This window comes from Maylandia zebra, linkage group LG16, assembly GCF_041146795.1.
Source record: "Maylandia zebra isolate NMK-2024a linkage group LG16, Mzebra_GT3a, whole genome shotgun sequence".
NCBI lineage: Eukaryota > Metazoa > Chordata > Actinopteri > Cichliformes > Cichlidae > Maylandia > Maylandia zebra.
Genome location: NC_135182.1, coordinates 2,327,003 through 2,349,771, shown reverse-complemented (window position 1 = coordinate 2,349,771; position 22,769 = coordinate 2,327,003). Strand labels below are relative to the sequence as shown.

The following is a 22,769-nucleotide window of genomic DNA, read 5'->3' as shown; positions in this document are numbered from 1 at the left end:
TCATAATGAGGAGCTGATTTCGTTCCCAGAAGTATCTATTGACAGCGGTGTTTTTGGTAGTATGCTAGAATCCCAGGATGACAAGAGAGAAGTATCAGAAAACACAGTGGCTGATGATCTAATTGAGTCTCCTACACAAATTAAGGGTGAATATGAGAAAATTGAGGTTCGCTTGAAGTCAGAACCAGAAACATTTATTGTCAAGCCTAAAGTACTCACAACAGCAAACCCACTTGGTCGGTCTAGAGCTGCTGCTGACCGTGGAAAGGAAGGAGATAGTATGGAAAGAGACTCAGCAGATCAAGCTGGGGGAGCAGCAGCAGCTGGCTCCATAGAGGAAGAGGAGGTCACTTTTGGTGCAGTGTACAACTACTATAGTCCTCCTCCAGACTGGGGGAGGCCGCTGTCCCCTGAGTCTGAGATGTCCATAGAGATTGGCAGCACTGTGAGTGAAGACATAGTTGAGGTAGCTGAGAGGTTCTACACCCCAGGCTCCTCTACTGAAGTCTCACAACCAATTGCACAGTCCTTTCACACTCCGAAGTCTCCCGTGTTCTTTCATACTCCAAGTTCTGATGAATCTGGTGGGTTTAAGACCCCTCAGGAATATCCATTCTCCCCTGTAGAATACAAAAGACCATCAACAGAAGACTCAAGTGAGAGGTTCTTCTCACCTGTTCAATTCCTAACCTCTCCTACTGATGAGGGCATCGAAAAAACTCTATCTGGAATGAATGTGGAAGAAAATCAAATCCTCAGCCAGGCCAGAGGGTCTTTGGGGTTGTCAACCCTGCAGGAGAAAGTGCAGGGGATCCCTCCGGCCTTCCTAAAACCTCTCATGAAGAAAAACGTGTTTGAGAACGACACATTAACATTTTATGCTGAGGTGTTTGGCCTACCTTCCCCCCAGGTGAATTGGTTCCGCAACAAAACCCAGCTGGTAGCGGATGACAGAGTTACTATAGAGCGGGATGGTGACAGCATCTCACTAACAATTCAAAATGTCACTAGAGCTGATCAGGGGGAGTATATTTGCGAAGCTGTGAATTATGTTGGCGAAGCCAGAAGTGTTGCTGTAGTGATCGTTGTATCACAGGAAGTAAGGTTTACACCCGTCCCACCTGCTGTCTCCCATCAGCACGTCATGAAATTTGATGTGGAGGAAGATGACTCTTCTCGTTCACCATCTCCTCAAGAGATTCTGCTTGAAGTAGAGCTGGATGAAAATGAAGTCAAAGAATTTGAGAAACAGGTGAAGATCATCACCATACCTGAATACACAGCTGACAATAAGAGTATGATCATATCTCTGAATGTGTTACCAAGTATTTACGAGGAGGGTGCTGTGGACTTTGTCACCCAGGAGCACGATGACTTGAAAATAGCATTTGAGGTCACCGAGATGCCCCCACGGTTCATCAATCCAATCTGTGACATGGAAAACCCAGAAGGCACCACTGTAATGTTTGAGTGCTCACTTATGGGAATTCCATCTCCCATCGTATCCTGGTTCAAAGGTGATAGAAAAATTCCTCAAAATAACAAAAAATACTTGCACTTTTCTGATAGTGACAATCATTTCCTGAAGATTTGCAAAGTCACAACACAGGATAGTGGCGTGTATACCTGCAGGGCAATCAACATTGTCGGAGAGACTCTATGTAGGGCTTCCCTAGTGGTGTTAAGTGCCAAGGATTTCTCGGGAAAGACCAGGGGCAGGGAGCTGACCGCTGTGTCCCTCGGCAGTGCCAAAGTCCAGCCCCAGAGGTTTGACTTGATGGTTGGCAACACATCATTTGATGGTGAACAGGTGTCAGAAATTGAGCTGGAGTTTGATTTTGAACAAGAAGCTGATGAGTCACAGCGGGCAGTCAGGTTGGTGGCCAACACTGACAATAAAACAAGTGAAGAGGGAGAGAAATATGTCAGCATTGACTTTGATGTATTTGCTGACACAGCAAAAGATGAAAAGATAGAATTTAAAGGTAAGTCCAGTGATATGTGTAGCTTCCAGTTTCAGGTGACTGAGACACCCCCGAAATGTATCATACCATTGACTGATGTAACGGCAGCAGTAGGGACACCTGTCATTCTCCAGTGTCTGGTTAATGGTAAGCCAAACCCCACTGCTGAATGGTACAAAGACGGAGACCGTATCACAGATAGCAGGTATATAATCCAGGTGAAAACTGCAGGCCACTTCAATCTGCTCATTACTAACGTGACCCAGAGTGATGCTGGTGAATACAAGTGCATAATCCAAAACACAGCTGGCTGCATTGAAACTGCAGCACTGCTGAAGGTGTTTTAGGGGTAAAGGTGCTGGGACAGGTCATATATTCATATTTTGTGTTGTATCTAAATTTTGCTTTCACAGTAGAATTAGATTTTGATTTGGGGAGGAAAAAGATGAATGAATGAAAAACAGAGTGTGAAGGAAAAGCTTATATTCAAAGAGACCGTCTGTGCAATTTATCTATACTATACTATATATATATATATAAATATATATATATATATATATATATATAGTACATGAGGCGTAAGTTTTCTAGAAGTTTGCAGATAAGACTGGATAGAGGTTGGATGAAGGAGAAACATTATTTTTATAGAGAGCTTTTATAGAGAGCATAAAAATGTCATATTTCTCTGAAAAGAGAATGTTTTCGAACTAACTAGTTTCTTAAAATTTTCTTACTGGTTTAGGATTGTGGCTAACAATAATATGGTTACCTGTCGTACATATAGGACATGTCTAAGAACAAAGCTAGCGCTCAAATAACTGAGTATGTATGTAGTAAATGTTTCTTTTAGCGTGTCAGTGACGGTAATGTGATACTTTACACTTTTGTTCAAAAAACATGGCTTTATGTGTTTCTCTATTTTCCGGTAACTCTTTGAAAGCAACATTATTGCCATAATGTCTTTACAATTCAGTGACAAAGTGTTGCATCCAAAATCTAAAAATGTTAGCAGCCTGGTTTTTTTTGTTATTTTGATGTTAAGAGAAATTTGCACTAATGGAGATGATAGCAACAACACTATTATTTGTATTAGGCAAATTCTTTTTATCAGGCAAATATCACAAATACAAAAACCTGTGTGTTTGCTCAAAGGCAGCACCTATGAATAACTAACAAATAAAACATCATCTTCTAAATATTACTGATGTGCATCGGTGAGTTCGTCCCAGCCCTAACAACGCTAAGACAACACATTTTAAGCAGTGATCTTATCACAAATCAATTTGGAAACTTGAAGCTCTTTAGTTTGGATGAGACAGAAGTTTTTCTAGCAGAGTTTTTCTTTTTGTGGATTTTGTGTGATTCTAAGTTCTTGCTGTTTCTAAATGAAATTTATGGCTTTTTGAAGCATTTTTAAATGTCACAGAAGAGCAACTTGATAACTTATTTTAAAAATAGATAATACTGTGAAAAACCTTTTAAAAACAAAATATAAGTTTGGCATCTTGTAAATATGTGTAATTTTAGGGGTGTATGAATGTTTACCCAGTAAAATGCAAGATTCTGATATTAAGGTTGAAATCTTTCATTTATATGTACAGCTGTCATCTTGGTTTGTCTCAGTTTATATAATAAAATTTCTGATGCAGTCTGAGCTTGCTTTTTTAAACCAGCTTTCAAATGGATGATTTATCACTATGAACATTAAAAGAGAAAATTAAGTCATTAAAAGTGATGTTTTGTAGAAAAGTTTGCTGAAAATTCCTGATTCTGGGAGTCATACCAAACAGTCTTTATTCTGTGCAACATTCCAGAATGAAAGACAAAAATATTCAAGAAAATATAAATGCATGAAATACAGTTGCCTTATATGTCATGAATAAGAATGTAACAGATGATAATTATATACAGACTAATTGTCAATAAAAATCAAAGAAAGTATTTTACTGAATTCAATGCACTGAGTTAATATTTTTATTCCCAAATTCAAGCTGCACACTGGACTTACGTGAGAAATCAGACATTAATCAAGCATTACTGGGGCTTAACTGGTAATCTGAAATATTGGGTATTTTCCCAATGGGCCGTGCACTTTTGAGCCGATGGGTCAATTAAAGGGCCGCTACTAACCAGCCGTACAAGTACTGACTTGACCATTCATTTATTTTCATTACTGATACTGCATTGCCCAATCAAATCTCTTAATGCAACCAGGCCCTCCCCAACCTTCACTGTGTGCACACCATGCAGAGCAGAATTTAGTGTGGAATAAGTGGTTAAAAAACAAAAGCTAAAAGAGAAAAAGAATATCAATTATCAAAGAAAATAAAATATATACGGAATATACGTAGAAGAAATTTTAGACATAAAACAAATTTCAGAATTATAAAAAATTGATACTAGTTCTGCTAATTAAGGGCAGCTGTGACACAATTCTTGCACTAGGTGGTGATCTGATAAATTAACACTGTAAATGGGTCGGAAGTCAAAAACAAACCAGAATGGTCAGAGCGTTTGTGTTTCATGTAATTGTTAATAGTTAATGTGCTTATTGTAGTTTTGTCACATGTCCTAGGATTGTCCTCATAATTACTTCAGCAGCTAAAGCAAAATTTTAATGTTTTTAAACTGAGAGATTATTATAAGACTTTTCATTATTGTAATTTAAATATAAAGATATGTTTGCTTTCACTTTTACAAAGCAAAATACGGATTGAACTCAACAACTGACTGCAAAAGTCCTCTCTGCTGAGATTTGTTTTACATGAGGACAGTCCTAATATCTGATTTTGTGAATGAAGTGCTAAAACCATAGCTGCTGTCTTTGGATATTATTATCCAATGTCCTGCTCAATATTTCCTGACAGAGGAAACCACCATCACCACTGTGGAAGAACAAGAGGAAACCTACTACACTGGTGTCCAGTTACCACAAAAAGCTAAAACACTTGAACTCAAGCCAGATTCTAAACTTTACTCTTCCACTTTAGAGAAAAAAAAAGAAAAGCCCGTTTTCCTTACTCAGCTCTCCGGAGCAGCTGTAAACACGGGGGAAACCGCCAGGTTTACAGTTAGAGTATCTGGCTTTCCAAAGCCAACTGTGCAATGGTCTCACAATGGAAAGGTTGTAAAGAGCTCTTCTGTATACAAGCTGATAGAGGAGAAGGATGAGTACACACTGGTTATCACCCAAGTCACGTCTGAATATGAGGGCAAGTACTCGTGCACTGCCACGAATAGATTTGGCCAGACGACATGCACCACATACCTGGAGGTGAAAAAGCCTGAAGCCAGCCAGGCAGAGAAATGGGTTGAGAAGATGTTTAAGCTCACAGGTCAGCCTGCTAGTTTCACACTTCAGATACAACCCGTGAGGTGCTCAGAAGGAACAGAGGCTTCTTTTAATTACAAAGTCAGTGGTGATCCGGTCCCTGATATAAAGTGGTTCAAGGGGCCTTTCCAGATCCAGCCCAGTAGAAACTGTACCATTAGAACCAATTCAGATGGATCTGGTTTCATCATTATTAAGAATGTCAAACAACAGGACAGTGGCTTATACACATGTAAAGCCTCCAACCAATTTGGTGAGACCGCTTGTAGTGCAGAGCTTGTTGTATTCAAAGAATCAGTCTCTGCTTCTCACAAACAGGAGACAGCCGTTCAGAAGAAAAGTTACAAGGTTTTAGTGACAGAACAAGCAACAGAGTCACGCTTGTACCAGGTCAGCCTCCCAGGCCAGGATAAAGCTAAGTCAGATCAGATGGTTTACACCATCGGCACAGAAGATCGGCAGATCATTCCCAGCGAGCAAGTGAGCTCCCTTAGAGAAGTAGATGTCTCCACTGCCACCGTGTACTGTGAGAGGGTTACCCACCAGGCAGCAATACTTCAGGCACATGAGACAGAGGAACGGGTGTCTGTGGTTCCTACTCACCCAGACCAAGTGTCAGCTGTTCCTGCGAAACAGCTTCACATGGCAGCATTCACATCGTCTGTTGAAGAGAGTCAGGACCTCACAGAGCAGCACTGTGATGACATTCAAAGGCCAGATCTCATTGAGCTTCAGGCAGTCAGTGAAAAAAAGTCAAAACAGAAGTTAGCAGTTGTCGAGGAGCTCACACCACTTTCTGCTGTTAGCACAGAGCCACTGGGTGACAGGAAGTCTGCTACTGTTAAAATCACTTCAGAACCTAAACATCTAGTCAGTGGTCATCAAGTGAAAACACAACTGTCAATCCTGAAGGAGGAGTCTCAAGAGATCCCCAAACCACAGGAAGAGATGGGTTATAAGGTTAAGGAAGGTATTAAGATTTTATATTCGGCCCAGTCCACAGAAAAGCAGGTGCTTGCAGAGGGTCACACAACTGAGTTAGCAACAGCAGAATCTGCTGTTAAGTCTGCAATTAGAAAAGAACATAAGCCACCTGTCACAGCTTTAGTGAACGAGTCTAAGCAAACTCTTTGCAAGGAGTCAGAATTCTCTATTCAGAGGCCTGCTGAGGAAGCAGCCCATACCTGTAAAGATACGATGATGAAAGCAGCTCTAACTGCTGAAGAGACACGAATGCTGCAGGGTGAGTCCACACAGTTGCTTCCTAATCTAGACAGTGCCATGTCCATTAAGTCCCAGATAGAAGGAAAGCAGTTGTTACACCTGCAGGTTATAACAGAACAGGACCTCCTTCCATCTGAGAAAAGACTAACATATGAAAAACCAACACCAGAGCACGCAGGGACCAGAAAGAGTCCCACTTTGCTACATACTGTTAGTCAGGATGAGCAGAGAACAGTAGTTTGTGAGGCTACATCAGAGTTTGACTCCAAGGCAGACACTATAACCATAGAGCACCAGAAAGAGGCCCCTACCCTGCTGCATCTCCAGTCAACCCAGCCTGTGGAGGTCCTACCCAAAGAGGGCATTCTCACAGTTGAGAAGCCTGACCAGCTGGTGGCAATGCAGAAACAAGAAAAGGCAAGAAGCCATGCAGCTCTTTCAGAAGAGAAACCAGAGCTCACAGCTGATTTTTACTCAGAACTGGATTTGTCCTTGTCTGGAGTTCAGTCTCAGTCTCGAACTGAGCCCAAGCCACAAAGTATCCTCCACCTGTGCTACCAGCCTGTGCAGTTGTCAAAAGAGACACCAGTTAGCACAGAGTGCAAGCATCAGCGAGCTCTACTACAGAAGGAGGATCGCTGGAACGTGATGCATGTCACTTCTGTGACAGATGAACAGGCTTTGGAGGAGGGCCACACAGATCATTTAACAGCTATAGACAGATTCACATGTCAGACAACAGTAGAGCCAAAAGTACCCACTGAGCCAATCCAGATTGAGGAGAAAGAGATCTCCACTGAGAGTAGCGTCTTTCTAAAGGCAGCAGAACAGGACTTTGCTGTTCAGATCCAAGAGGGTCAGTCAGTCAGGCAGTCAGTAATGATGGACGAGAAGCGAGTGCTGACAGGTGAATTCTCTCAAGAGATCACCAAGTCTGAGACCACCAAAGTTGCTGTTAATGCACAGCAAAAGTTGTCCCTTTTGGCACCAGAATCTAAAGATATTACAGCTCTGCCTAAAGAGATGACATTTGTGATCCAGATCCCTAAATCATCCACTTCAAATATACAGCGTCAGCTCAGAGATGCTCTTCAGTCTGCTGTAGCCAGTGAACAGCCAGTGTTACTGGCTGAAGTTGTAGGATACCTAAACGCTGTAGAAGTACAGGAAGTCAAGGTTCAAAGAGAGCCCAAGTGGGCCATGTTCACATATCTGATCACAACAACAGGTGCCCCTGTGGAGATCACTCTAGCTTTTGAGGGTGAATACCCTCAGACAGCTGACCTCAGGACTGAGGTTCAGGCAGCATTTCACTCCATGGTGTATCAGGAGGCCCATGTTCTTACTTCAGAACAGCAAGGTACTATGCAACTAGACAAACCTCAGAGGGCACAAGCCACCTCAGCTCGCTCTAGCGAAACAGTGTCATCCATGGTAAAGACTGTGAGCGTGACAGAGAGCACAGCGGATTTTACTGCTGTTAAATCTCATTCTGCATCACTTCAAACTGAGTCTAAAATGGCAGTTGAGCATGCTACATTGGAGGAACAGGTTGTAGTGCAGGAATCCATGGACACAAAGGTAAAACGGTCATCCCATATCAAAATTCAAACTGAAGCTCACATAGCTTCTGAGCAGTCAGAGCAAGTTTCAAGACAGGAGGTGAGGTCAACAATCATTACAAGTCAAGAAAAAGATGTAGAAGTGTCTATCATTACCACTTCTACTACCACTGAGCAGGCAGTGGATGTCAGCATTTCCAAAGAGGGCATCGAAGTATCCAGACCAGAACCGAGAGAATATCCTGTAATTGTTAATTCTCTCAATGACATACTGATAGAAGAAGATAGTAGAGTAACCTTCAGCACTACCATTAAGTACGTCACAAAGGTTAACTGGTTTTTCAATGGGCAATTGGTGCAATCTGGCAAAGAGTTCAAGTGTTCCAAAGACCATGACACGTACACAATGGTTATCAACAAAGTTGTCAAGGAGAGGCATCAAGGAGAATATGTTTGTGAGGCTGAGAATGAAGCCGGCAGGACAACAACATCTTCAAGGCTCACTGTGGTCTCAAGAGGTTTGATAACAGGACAAATCTATGTATCATTCACTCATTCATCCAATTCATTTTCTTTGACAGCAACTAATCATTCAGTGGATCATTCCAAACCTTTGTCTTCACATGAATATATGCATTTGTCACCTTGGTTCCTCTATTCATTTCATAGCTTGGCATGAGCAGTCTAAGCAGGGCACTGGATGGTACTAACTCACTCTCTTCTTTTTTCCACATCATCTTGGTCAGTATTTCCTTAAAGGCCAGAACCATCGCAGTCGTAATGTAATTTTATTTCTGAAGTGCATAAGCTTCTTGCTATAATGTTTGTCATGATCTGGCCATTAGGATGTTTACATTGGCATGCAAGTGGCACCAGACTGCTTTGTTTTAAACGTGTTTTCCCATGATCTGTCGCCATTCTCCACGTCCACAATGTCTCTCTGCATGTTTTAAGGGCTTCAGATTGCCTCATCTTTCACAAACCAAGAAAATCACGTACACTGATATCATCTTCTTTCAGGCTGCTTTTGGTAAAACCATGGGGCTAATGTTCTGGCATTTTTTTGGTTTTGTTTTTCTCCACAGTCACCTTGGCTTGCCATCCACCATTATTGTACATTCCACCATTCCTTTTCCTAATCTTTTGTTTGTTTGTTTTTACCTAAAGAGTAGCAGTAAATTTCATTACTAAAATGTGCTTTTTTTGTCTGTGTCTGCAACAGTGCCCCCTGTCTTTAGGCAGAAAATCACACCTCTGGAGATAAATGTCGGCAGTCACACCAAGTTTGAATGTGAGATTGAAGAAGCTCCGGACGTGGCGTTCAAATGGTACAAATCTGGCACCGAAATCAGACAGAGTGAAAAGTATCGGATCGTCAGCCACCACACTAGTTCCTCTTTAGAGCTCCTGAACCCTGTCAAAGCTGATAGTGGAGAATACACCTGCAAAGCTTCAAATCAACACGGCACAGACAGCTGCACTGCCTCGCTCATTGTCACCGGTAAGATCCCAAAAGGACCTCATTTAAATTATCGCTATGCATATATGTGTTTGAGAGAGAGAGAATTATATACAAACACTGTGTTGTACTGTGAATTATCAAGGTCAAGTGTGGAAGGTATGCTTAGTTTATAGCGCTAAGCTGCTGTATTATTTGGCAGTATATCACTATTAAGAAGCAAAATGTTGCCATGTCATATTGATCACTGAGTTGCACAGGTTTATTTTTAATGGTGGTTTTTTAAACCTGTTGAACTTTTTGTGTGCTCTGCCTGCTCTCCATAGAGATGTACCCACCAGTATTTGTATCAAAACCAGACCCAATGACTTTATATGTGGGAAAACAAGCTGTGTTCCAGTGCTCACTTACTGGATCCTCGCCTATGGAAGTTGTCTGGCACAAGGACAACATAACAATTTCCTCTGAAGGGAACTATGTCATGAAATGTGAAAAGAACAAGTATTCCCTTCACATTAAAAGTCTTGAACTGACTGATCAGGGAGTGTACCTGTGCAAGGCTTCCAACAGTGTTGGTGTAGCTACTTTTTCAGTAGAGCTCAAGGTTATTGACAAGCCCCGGTTTGTTACGGACATTGAGCCAGTATCTGCAGCTGTTAATGACCCACTGAGGCTGGAGTGCCACGTGAATGAGGACACTGGTGTGGCTGTCACCTGGACCAGGGATGGCAAAAAAGTCCACCAGAGTATGGAGTGTAAACTGTCCTTTGAGGACAAGGTCGCTGTTCTGGAGATCCCCAAGTCCAAACTAAAGGACTCTGGGAAATATGTGTGCACAGCTGCAAACGAGGCTGGCAGCTCCTCCTGTGAGGCTGTGGTAACAGTTCAAGGTAAGATCGTAATGGTGATCTTTCCATTTGCTGTGATGAAAACCTATGCATTTACCTGAAGTGAGGTCAATGTTGACAAGAGTTTTTAGCTAGCTCCAAGCTGATACTAATACTGTGCTGCTGTCTTATGCCTTTTTTGCATTCTTTTTTGCTTTCTTATGTCTTGGTTGACTTTTTTCTATATTTCACCAATGTATAAAAAGTCTTAGTGTTTTTGAACAAAACACTCTTTCAGAGCCCCCTGCCTTTGTGAAGAAAATGGAATCTAAGCTCACGTGGAAACAGGGCATAGCTGCACGCTTACAGTGCACAATCAAAGGATCGCCTGAACTTCACATCCACTGGTTCTGGAATGAAAGAGAGCTGAATAATGGAGACAAATATAAAATATCTTTCAAGAGTGGAGTTGCTACTGTGGAGATCATGAACCTTCTGGTCACAGACAGTGGCAGATACACCTGTGAGGTGTCAAATAATGCTGGGAGTGAAAGCTGCAGTACTCTTTTAGCTGTTAAAGGTTTGTCCAAGGATTTACTTTACATTTACTTCAGTTCAGACAAAAAACAAACTTTGGCATTAACTGCATTTACTTTACCTATGATGCATAGAGCCACCGTGCATTAGAAAAGACCTGCAGACAGTAGAGGCAGTGAAGGGAGCAGCTGCTCACCTGGAGTGCGAGGTCACAGGAACAGCTCCTTTTGAAATCACTTGGGTAAAAAATAAGAAACCCATCACCAGTGATCAGAAATATAAATTGATTTCCCAAGACTCAATAGCAAGGCTGGAGATTCAAACATTTGACACTACAGATATTGGAGATTATCAGTGTGTCATATCAAATGATGTGGGAAAAGTCACCACTAAGGCTATGGCTAAACTTAAAGGTTAGTAAACTCAAGCCCATCACAGCAGTTGCGGAATCAGATTTAATTCTGTCCATTTTTAACTTGTAATGTGTTTCTGTAGATCCACCAACTTTCTCAAAAAGGGTTGAGAGTGTTACAGCAGTCTTGGGAAATACAGTAAAACTACAAGGAATGATTAAAGGTTCAACTCCCATCACTGTGAAATGGATGAAAGACTCCAAGATGCTAAGAGATGATGATCCAAATATCAAGATGGTTTTTGAGAACGGTGTTGTGAGTTTGTCGATAACAACAGTTGCCATCAGCCACGGTGGCAAGTATTCATGCCAAGCGGAGAACGAGGCTGGGCAACAAAAGTGTGAAGCGATCTTGACTGTGCAAGGTCAGATAGCATCTTTGATGCAGCGATGCCTTTACATATTGTAATACAGGTTTTTATGTCTAAACTCTTTGTCTTAAAAACTGTCTTATCCCAGAACCTGCCAGGATTGTAGAACCTGCAGAGTCCATTAGTGTGACGGCAGGGGACTCAGCCGCATTGGAGTGCACGGTCTCTGGAAGCCCAGATCTCAAAGTGAAATGGTTTAAAGATGGGAAGGAGATCATTAGTGGCCGTAAATATAAGATGACTCTGAAGGATAATATTGCCACCCTGAAAATTCTTACTGCAGAAAAAGGAGATACTTCAGAGTATAAAATGGAAGTGGCAAATAAAGTCGGGAAAGACCAGTGCACATGCTCAGTCACTGTCTTAGGTTGGCTGCTGGTTTCAGCTACTTCTGAAATTTCTTAAAACCTTTGTTTTAGCTGTGTGTGTTTACACGGAAAACACATTGTATTCATACATTTTGGGAAATGCATTATGCTATAGCCCTAAAATGTTGTGTGTACAATGTTATTTGCTTTTGGATTTTGCTCAGTGGTTCCTGTCAGTGTGAAACTGCAAATAAATGATTTTTCTTCTTTAACGTCCAGATCGGATAATGCCTCCAGCTTTCACCAAGTCGCTGAAAAGAGTTGACGGTAACATTGATAATCCTGTCTCCATGGATTGCAAGGTGTCTGGGTCACAGCCCATGACCGTGACTTGGTTCAAAGACGACCAGGAGATTGTTTCTGGAGACAAATTCCAGCCTGAATTTAAAGACAGCTCTGCTATACTGAGAATCATGTGGCTAGAAAAGGCTGACTCTGGTGTTTACAAATGCAGAGCCACCAACTCAGCTGGCTTTAAAGAAACCAGTGGCACGCTCTATGTGAAAGGTCACGAAGGCTTGGCTTATCTTATGCATTTGGTTTTTTTACGTGTAATCTCTGAATCATTTCATACTAACGTAAAATGTAAATTTGTGTTATTGGCCTCCAGAACCGCCAGCGTTCACAGTGAAACCACACGACCAGGATGTTATTCCAGGAACTACAGTTTCCTTAAGAACAGCATTCACTGGAACAGCTCCTTTAACTGTGAAGTGGTTCAGGGAAGAAAAAGACATAATTACAGGAGGCACTTATTTCATTAAAAAAGATGCCTCTTCAAGCTCTTTGGAGCTTCACTCTGTAAAGCCCACTGATACCTCGAAATACACGTGCGAAGTATCCAACGATGCTGGGAAGGTAGACTGCACGGTAGTCCTCTTTGTGAAAGGTGCAGTCTTTAGTATCATGTGCAACTTCATAAACCTGACTTCAGATTATGCCACTGATATGATATTAACCATAAATCTCTTCTGTCTCATACTGAATATTAACCTCTTCTATCAGAACCTCCCGTGTTTGTGAGGAAACCCGAGGCAACCAAGCTCATCACCAGTGGTGACTCTGCCAGGCTGGAGTGCAAAGTAACTGGCAGCCCAGTCATCGGTTTCAAATGGTTCAAGGATGAAATGGAGATCAGTGCCAGTACTAAATACACAATGAGCTTGATTGACTTGATGGCAACTCTAGAAATAGCTAATTGTACAGTAGAGGACACTGGAGATTATGTGTGTGTGGCATCAAGTGAGGCTGGAAGTGACCGTTGCACCTGCACAGTTATAGTCAAAGGTTGGTTTAGTGTTAGTTTTAACGATTTTACTTCTTCTTTTCTTGGTGATGTAACTATTTATATTACATGTCTGTTGTTTTGTTGTAGAACCGCCATTGTTTCTGCGTAGCTTGGAGCACAGGGACGTGGTGAAAGGTTCTGAGCTGATGCTAGAGTGCCAAGTCTCTGGTTCTGCTCCTTTTACTGTGTCATTTCATAAAAACTCCAAATTGATTCGGAACGACAAAAGACACAGGATTACTGTGAAAGATGACCTGCTAGCACTTCAGGTTCTGGTAGTAGAAACAGGAGATGTTGGTTTGTACCAGTGTAGTGTTGAGAATGAAGTGGGAAGGGCCTCCTGTGATTGTCACGTAACGCTAAAAGGTTAGTTTAGGTGCTTTTGTTGTTAGCTGCCGTAAGCTCTTCTCCTTACATTTCAAAAGGCTGCATTTTAATCTGTATCATATTTTTGAAATCTTAGCAAGCACAGTTCTCTTTTTGTTCAGAAGGAATTTACTTGAGATTGCTCAGCTTTTTACATTTTTCTTTGCAGAACCACCATCATTTGTTCGAAAGCTGGAGAACCTCAGCTCACTGGCTGGCAGCGAGGTTTCTCTGATTTGCAGTCTGAAAGGTTCTGAGCCCATAACTGTGGCCTGGCTAAAAGACAACCATGAGCTCAAAGAGGCTGAAAACATTCAGATTACATATGAGAACAAGACTGCTCTACTGCAGATCACCAACTTACAGAGCAGTCACTGTGGTAAATACTCTTGCCAGGTGCAGAATCAGGCTGGCAGCCAGACATGCTCTGCTGTGCTGACAGTCAAAGGTTGGTTAAGATATTAAACTCAACTTTGTTTGCACCCTTATTAAAATCTTTGTATGCCTTCACAGGTTGATAAACTTGACTGTTTTCTTGCAGTCCTGTGAAATGGGAAGTGCACCCTCCTTCAATTCTAAGAGTCCACATATTTGGACATAATAAAAATGTAACTGGCCCTTAGTAGGTCTTAAAATTAGGAATTACCGGGGTAAATAGCAGTCAGGAAGGAAGGTATGAATGCATTACAGGGTCCCTAATTGGCAGAAATTATTAATTTAAGCAGCAAATATATATTTAAATGTAAACGTGTTCCTGTGATCATTATGTTGGCTTGCAAAAAATGTCTCCCTCTGCTGGCATGGCAGCTTACTGCAACATATTGCAACTTTTGCAAGAGTGTCCATGTCACACTTTGAATAATATTAATTATTATTATAATGATTATAATGTAATTATTGGTCATCAGTCAGTTTTTTTCAAACACCATAAGACACAAAGTGCTCAGAATTACAATTAGATTAAAAAAAATACATGTAAAGCATATAAAATATTCAAGGTAAGGATGCAGGCTTTTACCTTTTAATCTAAACATTCCTTATTTTAAATGGTCTTAAATTAAAAATTACTTATATCATCATCTGTGATTTTGCATGTAGACTTTTTGCACAAAGTAGGAACATTTCCATGCACATATTAGTAAATAAGGGTCAGTATTCCCAAGTACACCAGCAAAACTACAACATCATGGCCGAAAAAGAAAATAAAGGTATTGCAAAGGCTTAGTCAAAGTCCAGAAATCAGAAGATAAGAATTTAGTGATATCACTTATCAATCTTCTTCACATTTCAATTTGATTCTCTTCGATTCTTGCTTCGCTCTCATTGGCTCTCGTCACTAAATAGCATATCAGAGACATCACATTACTTAATTACTCACCGGAGAAAGTCATTCGTTACACAACTCTTTCCATTACTTTCTTGTTGCCTCGTAAAATGCCCTGAAATGTCTCATTAATGCCAGTTAAGAATATAAAAATCGGGCTAAAGTTCCACACACCAACACACATTTCTGTCCTAATGAGAGCAAACATACGCTCTTTCCTTCAGAAATGAACACACAACGCTGACAATAAAAGCAAAAAAGAAACTCGGCACACAGAGACTTCAAAGTGATTGTCACACAGATTCTACTGTAAAGCAGAAACAGGAATCTGATATAAATAGTTTGGTGGGACATTAAGAAAGTTATGCATAAACAAATGCTGGCAAACATCAGTAAACTGAGTTAAGCGAGAATGTCCTGATATGTGGAACCTTAGAATGAAGGTGTACTTTTTTTCACATGGCTTTCTAAAATCTGAATATATTAGCAGGAAGTTTCACTCAAGACAATGAGATTTGACTGAAACATTGATGACTTTTATACTCATTCATGCTTGAAATTACATGAATGTGACCTTGTAAGCTGACAAGAACCAAAGTGTAGAATCTTTAGTGTTCTGGAGGCTCAGGTTGAGGTTTGTAATTGATGTGTTGTAATATAGGAAGCTTTAAGATCTTTGCTGACTGTTTTTCTTTTTTTGGGACACCCCAGAACCAGCAAAAATCACAGAAGAGGTAAAGTCTATCAGTGTGACTCAGGGGGATCCGGCTACTCTGGAAGCCAGGTTCTCAGGCACAAAACCCCTGAAGGTCAGATGGCTAAAGGCTGGCAAGGAGCTGACCTCAGGCCAGAGATATAAAGTACAGAGCAAAGATACCAGTTCTGTGTTGAAGATTATTAAAACTCAGAAAAGTGATGGTGGTGAATATGTCTTTGAGGTTTCAAACGATGTTGGACAAAGTTCGTGTGATGCCACACTCACCATTCTCGGTCTGTTCTTAATGTCTGTCACCTTAGTTTTGTTTAATTTAATCTTGCTTTGTTTCTCACTCGCCTTTTTCTTTTGTCCATGTTAGATCAAATAATTCCTCCGTCTTTTACAAGAAAACTGAAACAGACAGAGGGTGTCAAAGGATCATTTGCGCATCTGGAGTGTCTCGTGTCTGGTTCTCTTCCAATAACCATACAGTGGTACAAAGATGAGAAAGAGATCCAGACCGATGACAAACACAAATGCACATTCTTTGAAAATGTTCCGTTTCTAGAAATCTCCAATCTTGACACTAAAGACAGTGGCAATTATACCTGCATTGCTACAAATAAAGCAGGAACGGTCCAGTGCTCTGGAGTCTTATTTGTGAAAGGTCTGAACACATTTTTGTACCACTGAGCAGATGGATGTGTACAAAGAAATATAGTTAGAAGCATTTTTACCCAGAATTGCTTTGTCTCTGTCTTTCAGAATCACCGTGCATTCTTGAAAAACCTGAATCCATAAATGTTTTGCCTGGCTCAAAAGTCCAATTTAGTGTACTGTTCTCTGGCACACCACCACTCACCACCAAATGGTTTAAAAGCAGTAAAGAGATCCTGTCCAGTGCTGACTGGTCAGTGATCAAAGATAACACCTCGAGCACACTGGAACTCTTCTTCGCAAAAACCACAGATTCTGGAGACTATGTCTGCCAAATACAGAACGATGTTGGCTCCGCTTCATGCCAAGCAACACTCTTTGTCAAAGGTTATTAATCTTTATGTGAAACTGAGTTGCCAAGTATGCCTCCAGCCATCTGTTGGAGACATTTTTCTCACATTATATTTGACCTTTTCCCTTTGATTCACATTAAATCTCCACTTTCGACTGATAATTCGTACCTAAATTTTCCAAAACACCCCCCTTGCAAGTTCCCAAAACTTGCTATGAGTTTGCTTAAAATGTTATCAACACTTGGATGGAAACATGCACTTTGTGAATGTGTCCCCCATGTTGTTCATCTGATGGTTTATCAGTCACTCTCTTTTATTCCTTAGTGCCTCCAAAGTTTACACAGATCCCAGCCCGTGTGTCTGTAGTTTGTCCTGGTCAGAGTAAGGTTTTTGAGTGCCAGGTGACCGGCACACCTGAGATTGACATCTACTGGTTCAAAGAAGGCTCTGAAATCAGCCCCACTGATCACTATAAGATGGCCTTTGTCAACTCTGTGGCAACACTGGAAGTCTGTGGGGCTGAAGTTAAACATAGTGGGCTTTACTACTGCGAAGCTCGTAATGAAGCTGGCAGTGAGAGCTGCAGCATGGAGTTGAAGGTCAAAGGTGTGTTGAATCAAAGTACACGATGTTCATTGTGCTAGAATTACAACAGCATTGAATTCAAAGCAGTGGTTTCCCTCAAACAAAGAGCTAGACTGATCTGATTTAAGTTAAACATAAAATAAACAACAGGGCTATCCAATATTTTTACCTATATGAACTGTAAACCTCTGGACCAGCAAGTATGGACCTGCTGGAGTAGAATAGGTTCATGACCGTTTGCTCTCCCTCATTTCAGAACCGCCATCATTTATTAGAGAACTGGCTCGAGCTGATGTTGTGAAGGGCTCCACTGCCATGTTAGAGTGTCAAGTTGCTGGGACGGGTCCCTTTGAGATAACATGGCACAAAGATGGAAAGGAGCTCAAACCCAGTGCTAAACATGCCTTCTCTCAGTTAAATGACACTGTGTGTCTTGAAGTGCACAAATGTGATGCTGTAGATATTGGTGAATATCAATGCACTGTTGCTAACGAGGTGGAAAGCTGTACTTGTAAGACTACACTAAGCCTCAAAGGTTGGTCTAAGCAGAAGAATAATTCTGCATATTTTCATTTGAGGTGAGGTCTTTAAACTTTAATATTTCATTCTTTCCTAATAGAACCACCAACATTCATCAAGACAATTGAGAACACTGCTACTGTTCTGGGTAAAATGGCAGAGTTTCAGTGCATTGTGAAAGGCTCTCCCATCACCTCTGTACAGTGGAAAAAAGATGAGAATTGGATATTGGAGGATCCAAAGATTCAGAGAACATTTGAAAGCAATGTGGCTACACTCCGGATCCCTGCCTGTGAGGCGATACACAGTGGCAAATACACCTGCCAGGTGGTAAATGAGGCTGGGCAGGATAAGTGTTTTGCCGCCCTCACAGTGCAAGGTAACTAGTTGCAGCTATAAAATCTTTTTACACTCTGGCTCAGAAACGTTCTGAATTGTTGACTTTGCTTGGGATTTTAGTGCCTCCGCAGATCACAGAGAAACCTGAGGTGGTAAAGGTTACAGTTGGAGATCCAGTCAGTCTGGACTGTAAGGTTACAGGCTCCCCTGAACTCAGGGTGAAATGGATGAAAGATGGCAGGGAGCTCAAGTCCATCAGGCAGCACAAGCTGATCTTTGAGAACAATATCAGCAGCTTAAAGATTCAGGCTGCGCAGACAGAGGATGAAGGAGAGTATGTCTTTGAGGTGGTAAACTACATCAGTAGCTGTACCTGCAAAGTCAAGCTAATTGTATTAGGTTAGTTTCTAAAACACGCCGCTGCTGCTAGACATAATAATATGTTCACAAAGTCTAACTTGTGTCTTGGTGTTCTCTTGGCAACAGAGCAAGTAATTGCCCCAAGCTTCATCAAACCCCTGGTAGACATGCACGAGATATTGGGGTCCTTTGTTCAGATATGTTGCAAAATATCTGGTTCTCTCCCCATCTCTGTGGAATGGAAGAAAGATGGAACCAAAATCTCTAGTGGTCTAAAGCACAAGCTCATTCAGCAGGACAACTCTGTGTCCATTGAAATTGAACAGCTAGAGAGAGCTGACGCAGGGTTATACTCTTGCAAACTGACTAACGCAGCAGGAAGCTGTGAATGCAGTGGGTCCATCGTGGTCAAAGGTCAGACACTGCTTTTTTTTAACATGATTGGTCATATGATCCTAAACCAAAGGTGAGTACATCTTTAACCTTGTTCATCTTGTGTTCAGAACCTCCAAGCTTTGTGACAGTGCCCGAGTCGCAGACAGCTCTACCCAAAGCCACTGCACGCTTCAAAGGCACTTTTAAGGGAACTCCTCCCTTCACAGTCAAATGGTTTAAGGACGACACAGAGCTTATGACTGGGCCTACTTGTTTAATAGGGCTTGATGGGCTGTCCTGTTTCTTAGAGCTCTATTCAGTGGGCGTCACACAGAGTGGAGTCTACTCTTGCCAAGTCAGCAATGATGCTGGCTCCGTACACTGTAGTGCAAACCTGACAGTAAAAGGTTGGATTTACATGTTTTAAATCAATCCTTGCAGAGATGTATTTATCTCATTTCTTCATCGCTGGCAAAACCCAATCCTTCAGTTACATTTTGTGTAGCTTTGCAGCATTTTGTTTATTATGTACAGCTTTTCCACTGCTGCGTTTTCTATGAAGCAATATATTTAGCATTTGTATGGCATTCACGCAGCCATTTTGCTTTTCCTTCTAACCCGTCATTCTTGGCTTATCTCATCTGCTCACCTCCTGCCCATCTTAACCATGTTAAATGGTGAGTGTTTCCTCAGCTGATAACATATCTGTGTTTTGGCTTTCCAGAACCACCTGAATTTCTACTGAAACTCCCTGCCAATAAGTTTTTGAAGCAGGGTGAGTCACTCCGCCTGGAGTGCAAAGTCAGTGGCACAGTCCCTCTGAAAATTACCTGGTTCAAAAACGACACCAAAGTTACAGACGGTGGCAACTACAGGACGTCGTTTGTTGACTCAGTAGCAGTGCTAGAACTGGTCTCCACTAGTTTTGAGGATGATGGAGTTTACACCTGTGAGGCTCAGAATGATGCTGGCAGTGTGAGCTGCAGCACTACACTTACCATTAAAGGTTAGCATCCCGTGGACTTCTGAAATATATTTTATTATTCTGATCACAGTGGCTGTTCAGTGTATTGGTGGGTTATATAGCTGTGTTCCACTGCTTAAAGCTGGTATCCATAACTGATTGCACTACTTTATTTAACAATCCAGTATGGTCGAGGGTCATCTGAGGCTTTTCCCTTTCTTGTACCGCTGAAAATGTTAATCTGCAAGTCAAAACAGATCATTTCACTTGAGCCAATACATTTTACATAACGCTTCACGCTTACCGAGATGGAACCGTTTAAGTTAACTGTAATGCTCTTTGTTAAAATCCAAGCCATTCTACCTGTAGCTCCAGCAACATATGCTTGAACTTCTACAACGCTAAAGGAATTCACCATCCTGTCTGCAGTACAACAAATAGGTTTTTTTCCACAAACGTGCTGGCTTGTTGCAGTTTCTGATACATTTCTATCATTCCATGATCTTAGCTGCAGTGCAAGATAACATAACATCTCTACACATCTCAATAGTCTTACAACTGTGTCCATTTGTACTTAGAGCAACCGTTTTGGTATAAAAACATATTGAAGGTACATTTCTAAACTCCGACCCCAGTTCCATCAAAGATGAGACACTGTGTAAAATATCAATAAAAACAGAATGCAGTAGTTCGTACAAGCCCTTATTTTAATTAACGATAGAACAAAAATGACACAGTCTCAGATGTATTTGCAGCAGATTGCGCAGCAGCATACCAAATATGTGTTTACAACTCTAACAGCTCATCTGCATCATAGTTCAAATTCACTTTCCCCAAAATTCCACACCAGTTTAGAAAAATTCCAAGTTCCGTAACAAATTTCAACAATTCCAAAATTTTCACTGAACTTAAACCACACTTAAATTACGGATTTGCTGTCACTACAACTTCCAACTTCATTTTCCACATTTCTTAGAGATCTGCTATTCTAATTGCAGTTCCAACAAATTCTAAGACCCAAGCAAAATTCCACATTCCAATTTTGTGTTAGGAACATGACCCAAACTCAGGACTTTCCTGGTAGCGACTGTGAATTTATTTACAGTATTAGAATAAACAGTGAGAAGCAAAAAGTGTTCAAAACAGTGGGATTTCCAAAATTCCCGTGATTACCTGACAAAACAAGACGTAACGATTTAGTAAACGTTTTCACCAGACGATGGCCTGAGACAGCTTTCAGTTTCCGCGAGCCGGGCTTGTGCTAACTTTGCCACTCAGCGATAGAGCGTTGATCGAAGCCCAGCCACACTGTTAAATAGCAGACAGTTGATGAGGATCGCTGGCAGCAGATGGATCCTGATTGAAGAGCAGGTGTGGCTGTTCTTAGCCCGGGAACGCCACCAGCCTGGTGTTGCCCGAGAACCGGCACACTGGCCACACACACAAACGCACACAGAGGGAAACAGGGGACTAAAAACAAACCACTCAAATGACATAACATTAAAAGCAGTTCGACCAGCGAGGACTGACGGACCATGACAAATTGTTCCATAAAATTTCCACATTAAATATACAATCTTTTCTAAGACTTCATGTTCATACAAAAATTCCACCCGTTAATCTCTAGTAACGTTTTCAACACTGCCAGCTTTGAGCTTCATTCAACAGTTATGGATTCCAGTTTTAAGATCTAGACATGAATTGTTTCCCTCGTGTATTCCTCTTTAACGGTTCCATCATCTTTCTATAGACCCCCCATCTTTTGTCAAAATACCCCAGCCTGTTGAAGGGCTGAAGGGTAAGGACGTAAGTTTGTACTGCGAGATCAGTGGTACAGCTCCATTCCAGATCACCTGGTTTAAAGACAGAAAACCTCTCATGGAGAGCAGGAAGTTTAAGCTGGTGAGCGAGGGCAGCTCAGCCACACTGCATGTCATTGGAATAGAGCCCTCAGACGCCGGCGAATACGAGTGCAAAGTGTCAAACAGTGTAGGAAGCGATACCTGCCAGACATCAATTAAACTCAGAGGTCAGTAGAAATCGCGATAGCATTAAATTAAAATAATATAAAATAAAATTAGATTTTCAAATGACTTTGTCACCTTGCTGACTTTGCCTTTGCGCTGTTTTTCTCCTCTCTTCAGAGCCACCATCATTTGTGAAGAGACTGTCAAACATTACAGTGATACTGGGAGGGGAGGTGACCCTTGTGGCCACTGTTAAAGGCTCTGAACCCATTACTGTGTCCTGGGTTCAAGACAAGGATCACATTCTCAGGGACAGTGACAACAGGAAAATCACCTATGAAAACAACCAGGTGGCAGTTAAAATCTTTAACGCTGATGCAACTACGGCAGGCAAATATACCTGCCAACTCAGAAACGATGCTGGGAGTGTGGAGTGTTTCGCTAACTTGACTGTTCTAGGTTTGTAATCATATAATTCTCTCTCTTTCTGTTTTGTTTTTCTACCTGGAGCCTGAATGTGTGATTTTAAGTATTTTCTGCTCCCTCTCTGTTGACTCCAGAGCCTGCTAAAATAGTGGACAAGCCGGATGCTCTGAGTGTGACGGCAGGTGATATGGCTGCCCTGGAGGTCAAAGTGTGTGGAACCCCAGAGCTCATACCCAAGTGGTTCAAAGATGGTGCTGAGCTGGCTTCTGGGAGAAAATACAAAATCTCATTTTCCCGGATGATTTCGAGCCTGAATGTGCTGTCTGCTGAGAAAGTTGACTCTGGAGAATACACATTTGAGATTATGAATGAAGTTGGGAAGGACCTGAGTAAAATCAATCTCACTGTTTTAGGTAGGTAACGTCTTCGTACCATGAGCTGGAATATCCTGATCAGTGTGTTCACTCATTACCCCATTGACATGAGGGAAGAGG

General features: G+C 41.5%; 1 protein-coding gene across 8 annotated transcripts in view; it reads left to right on the top strand.

Annotated features, from left to right (window-relative positions):
* Positions 1 to 22,769, top strand: part of ttn.2 (titin, tandem duplicate 2) — a 219,318-nt gene that overhangs the window by 38,998 nt on the left and 157,551 nt on the right. For all 8 annotated transcript variants that reach the window (XM_076874633.1, XM_076874632.1, XM_076874631.1 and 5 more), the window contains exons 38-61: positions 9,304 to 9,582; positions 9,867 to 10,430; positions 10,666 to 10,947; positions 11,039 to 11,317; positions 11,400 to 11,681; positions 11,776 to 12,054; positions 12,275 to 12,562; positions 12,666 to 12,944; positions 13,061 to 13,342; positions 13,431 to 13,709; positions 13,879 to 14,157; positions 15,745 to 16,023; positions 16,110 to 16,397; positions 16,496 to 16,774; positions 17,065 to 17,346; positions 17,582 to 17,860; positions 17,945 to 18,223; positions 18,304 to 18,582; positions 18,670 to 18,957; positions 19,047 to 19,325; positions 19,643 to 19,924; positions 21,633 to 21,911; positions 22,027 to 22,308; positions 22,410 to 22,688. In XM_076874633.1, the coding sequence (XP_076730748.1) occupies positions 9,304 to 9,582; positions 9,867 to 10,430; positions 10,666 to 10,947; positions 11,039 to 11,317; positions 11,400 to 11,681; positions 11,776 to 12,054; positions 12,275 to 12,562; positions 12,666 to 12,944; positions 13,061 to 13,342; positions 13,431 to 13,709; positions 13,879 to 14,157; positions 15,745 to 16,023; positions 16,110 to 16,397; positions 16,496 to 16,774; positions 17,065 to 17,346; positions 17,582 to 17,860; positions 17,945 to 18,223; positions 18,304 to 18,582; positions 18,670 to 18,957; positions 19,047 to 19,325; positions 19,643 to 19,924; positions 21,633 to 21,911; positions 22,027 to 22,308; positions 22,410 to 22,688 (7,026 nt within the window). The remainder of the gene's footprint in view (positions 1 to 9,303; positions 9,583 to 9,866; positions 10,431 to 10,665; positions 10,948 to 11,038; positions 11,318 to 11,399; positions 11,682 to 11,775; positions 12,055 to 12,274; positions 12,563 to 12,665; positions 12,945 to 13,060; positions 13,343 to 13,430; positions 13,710 to 13,878; positions 14,158 to 15,744; positions 16,024 to 16,109; positions 16,398 to 16,495; positions 16,775 to 17,064; positions 17,347 to 17,581; positions 17,861 to 17,944; positions 18,224 to 18,303; positions 18,583 to 18,669; positions 18,958 to 19,046; positions 19,326 to 19,642; positions 19,925 to 21,632; positions 21,912 to 22,026; positions 22,309 to 22,409; positions 22,689 to 22,769) is intronic.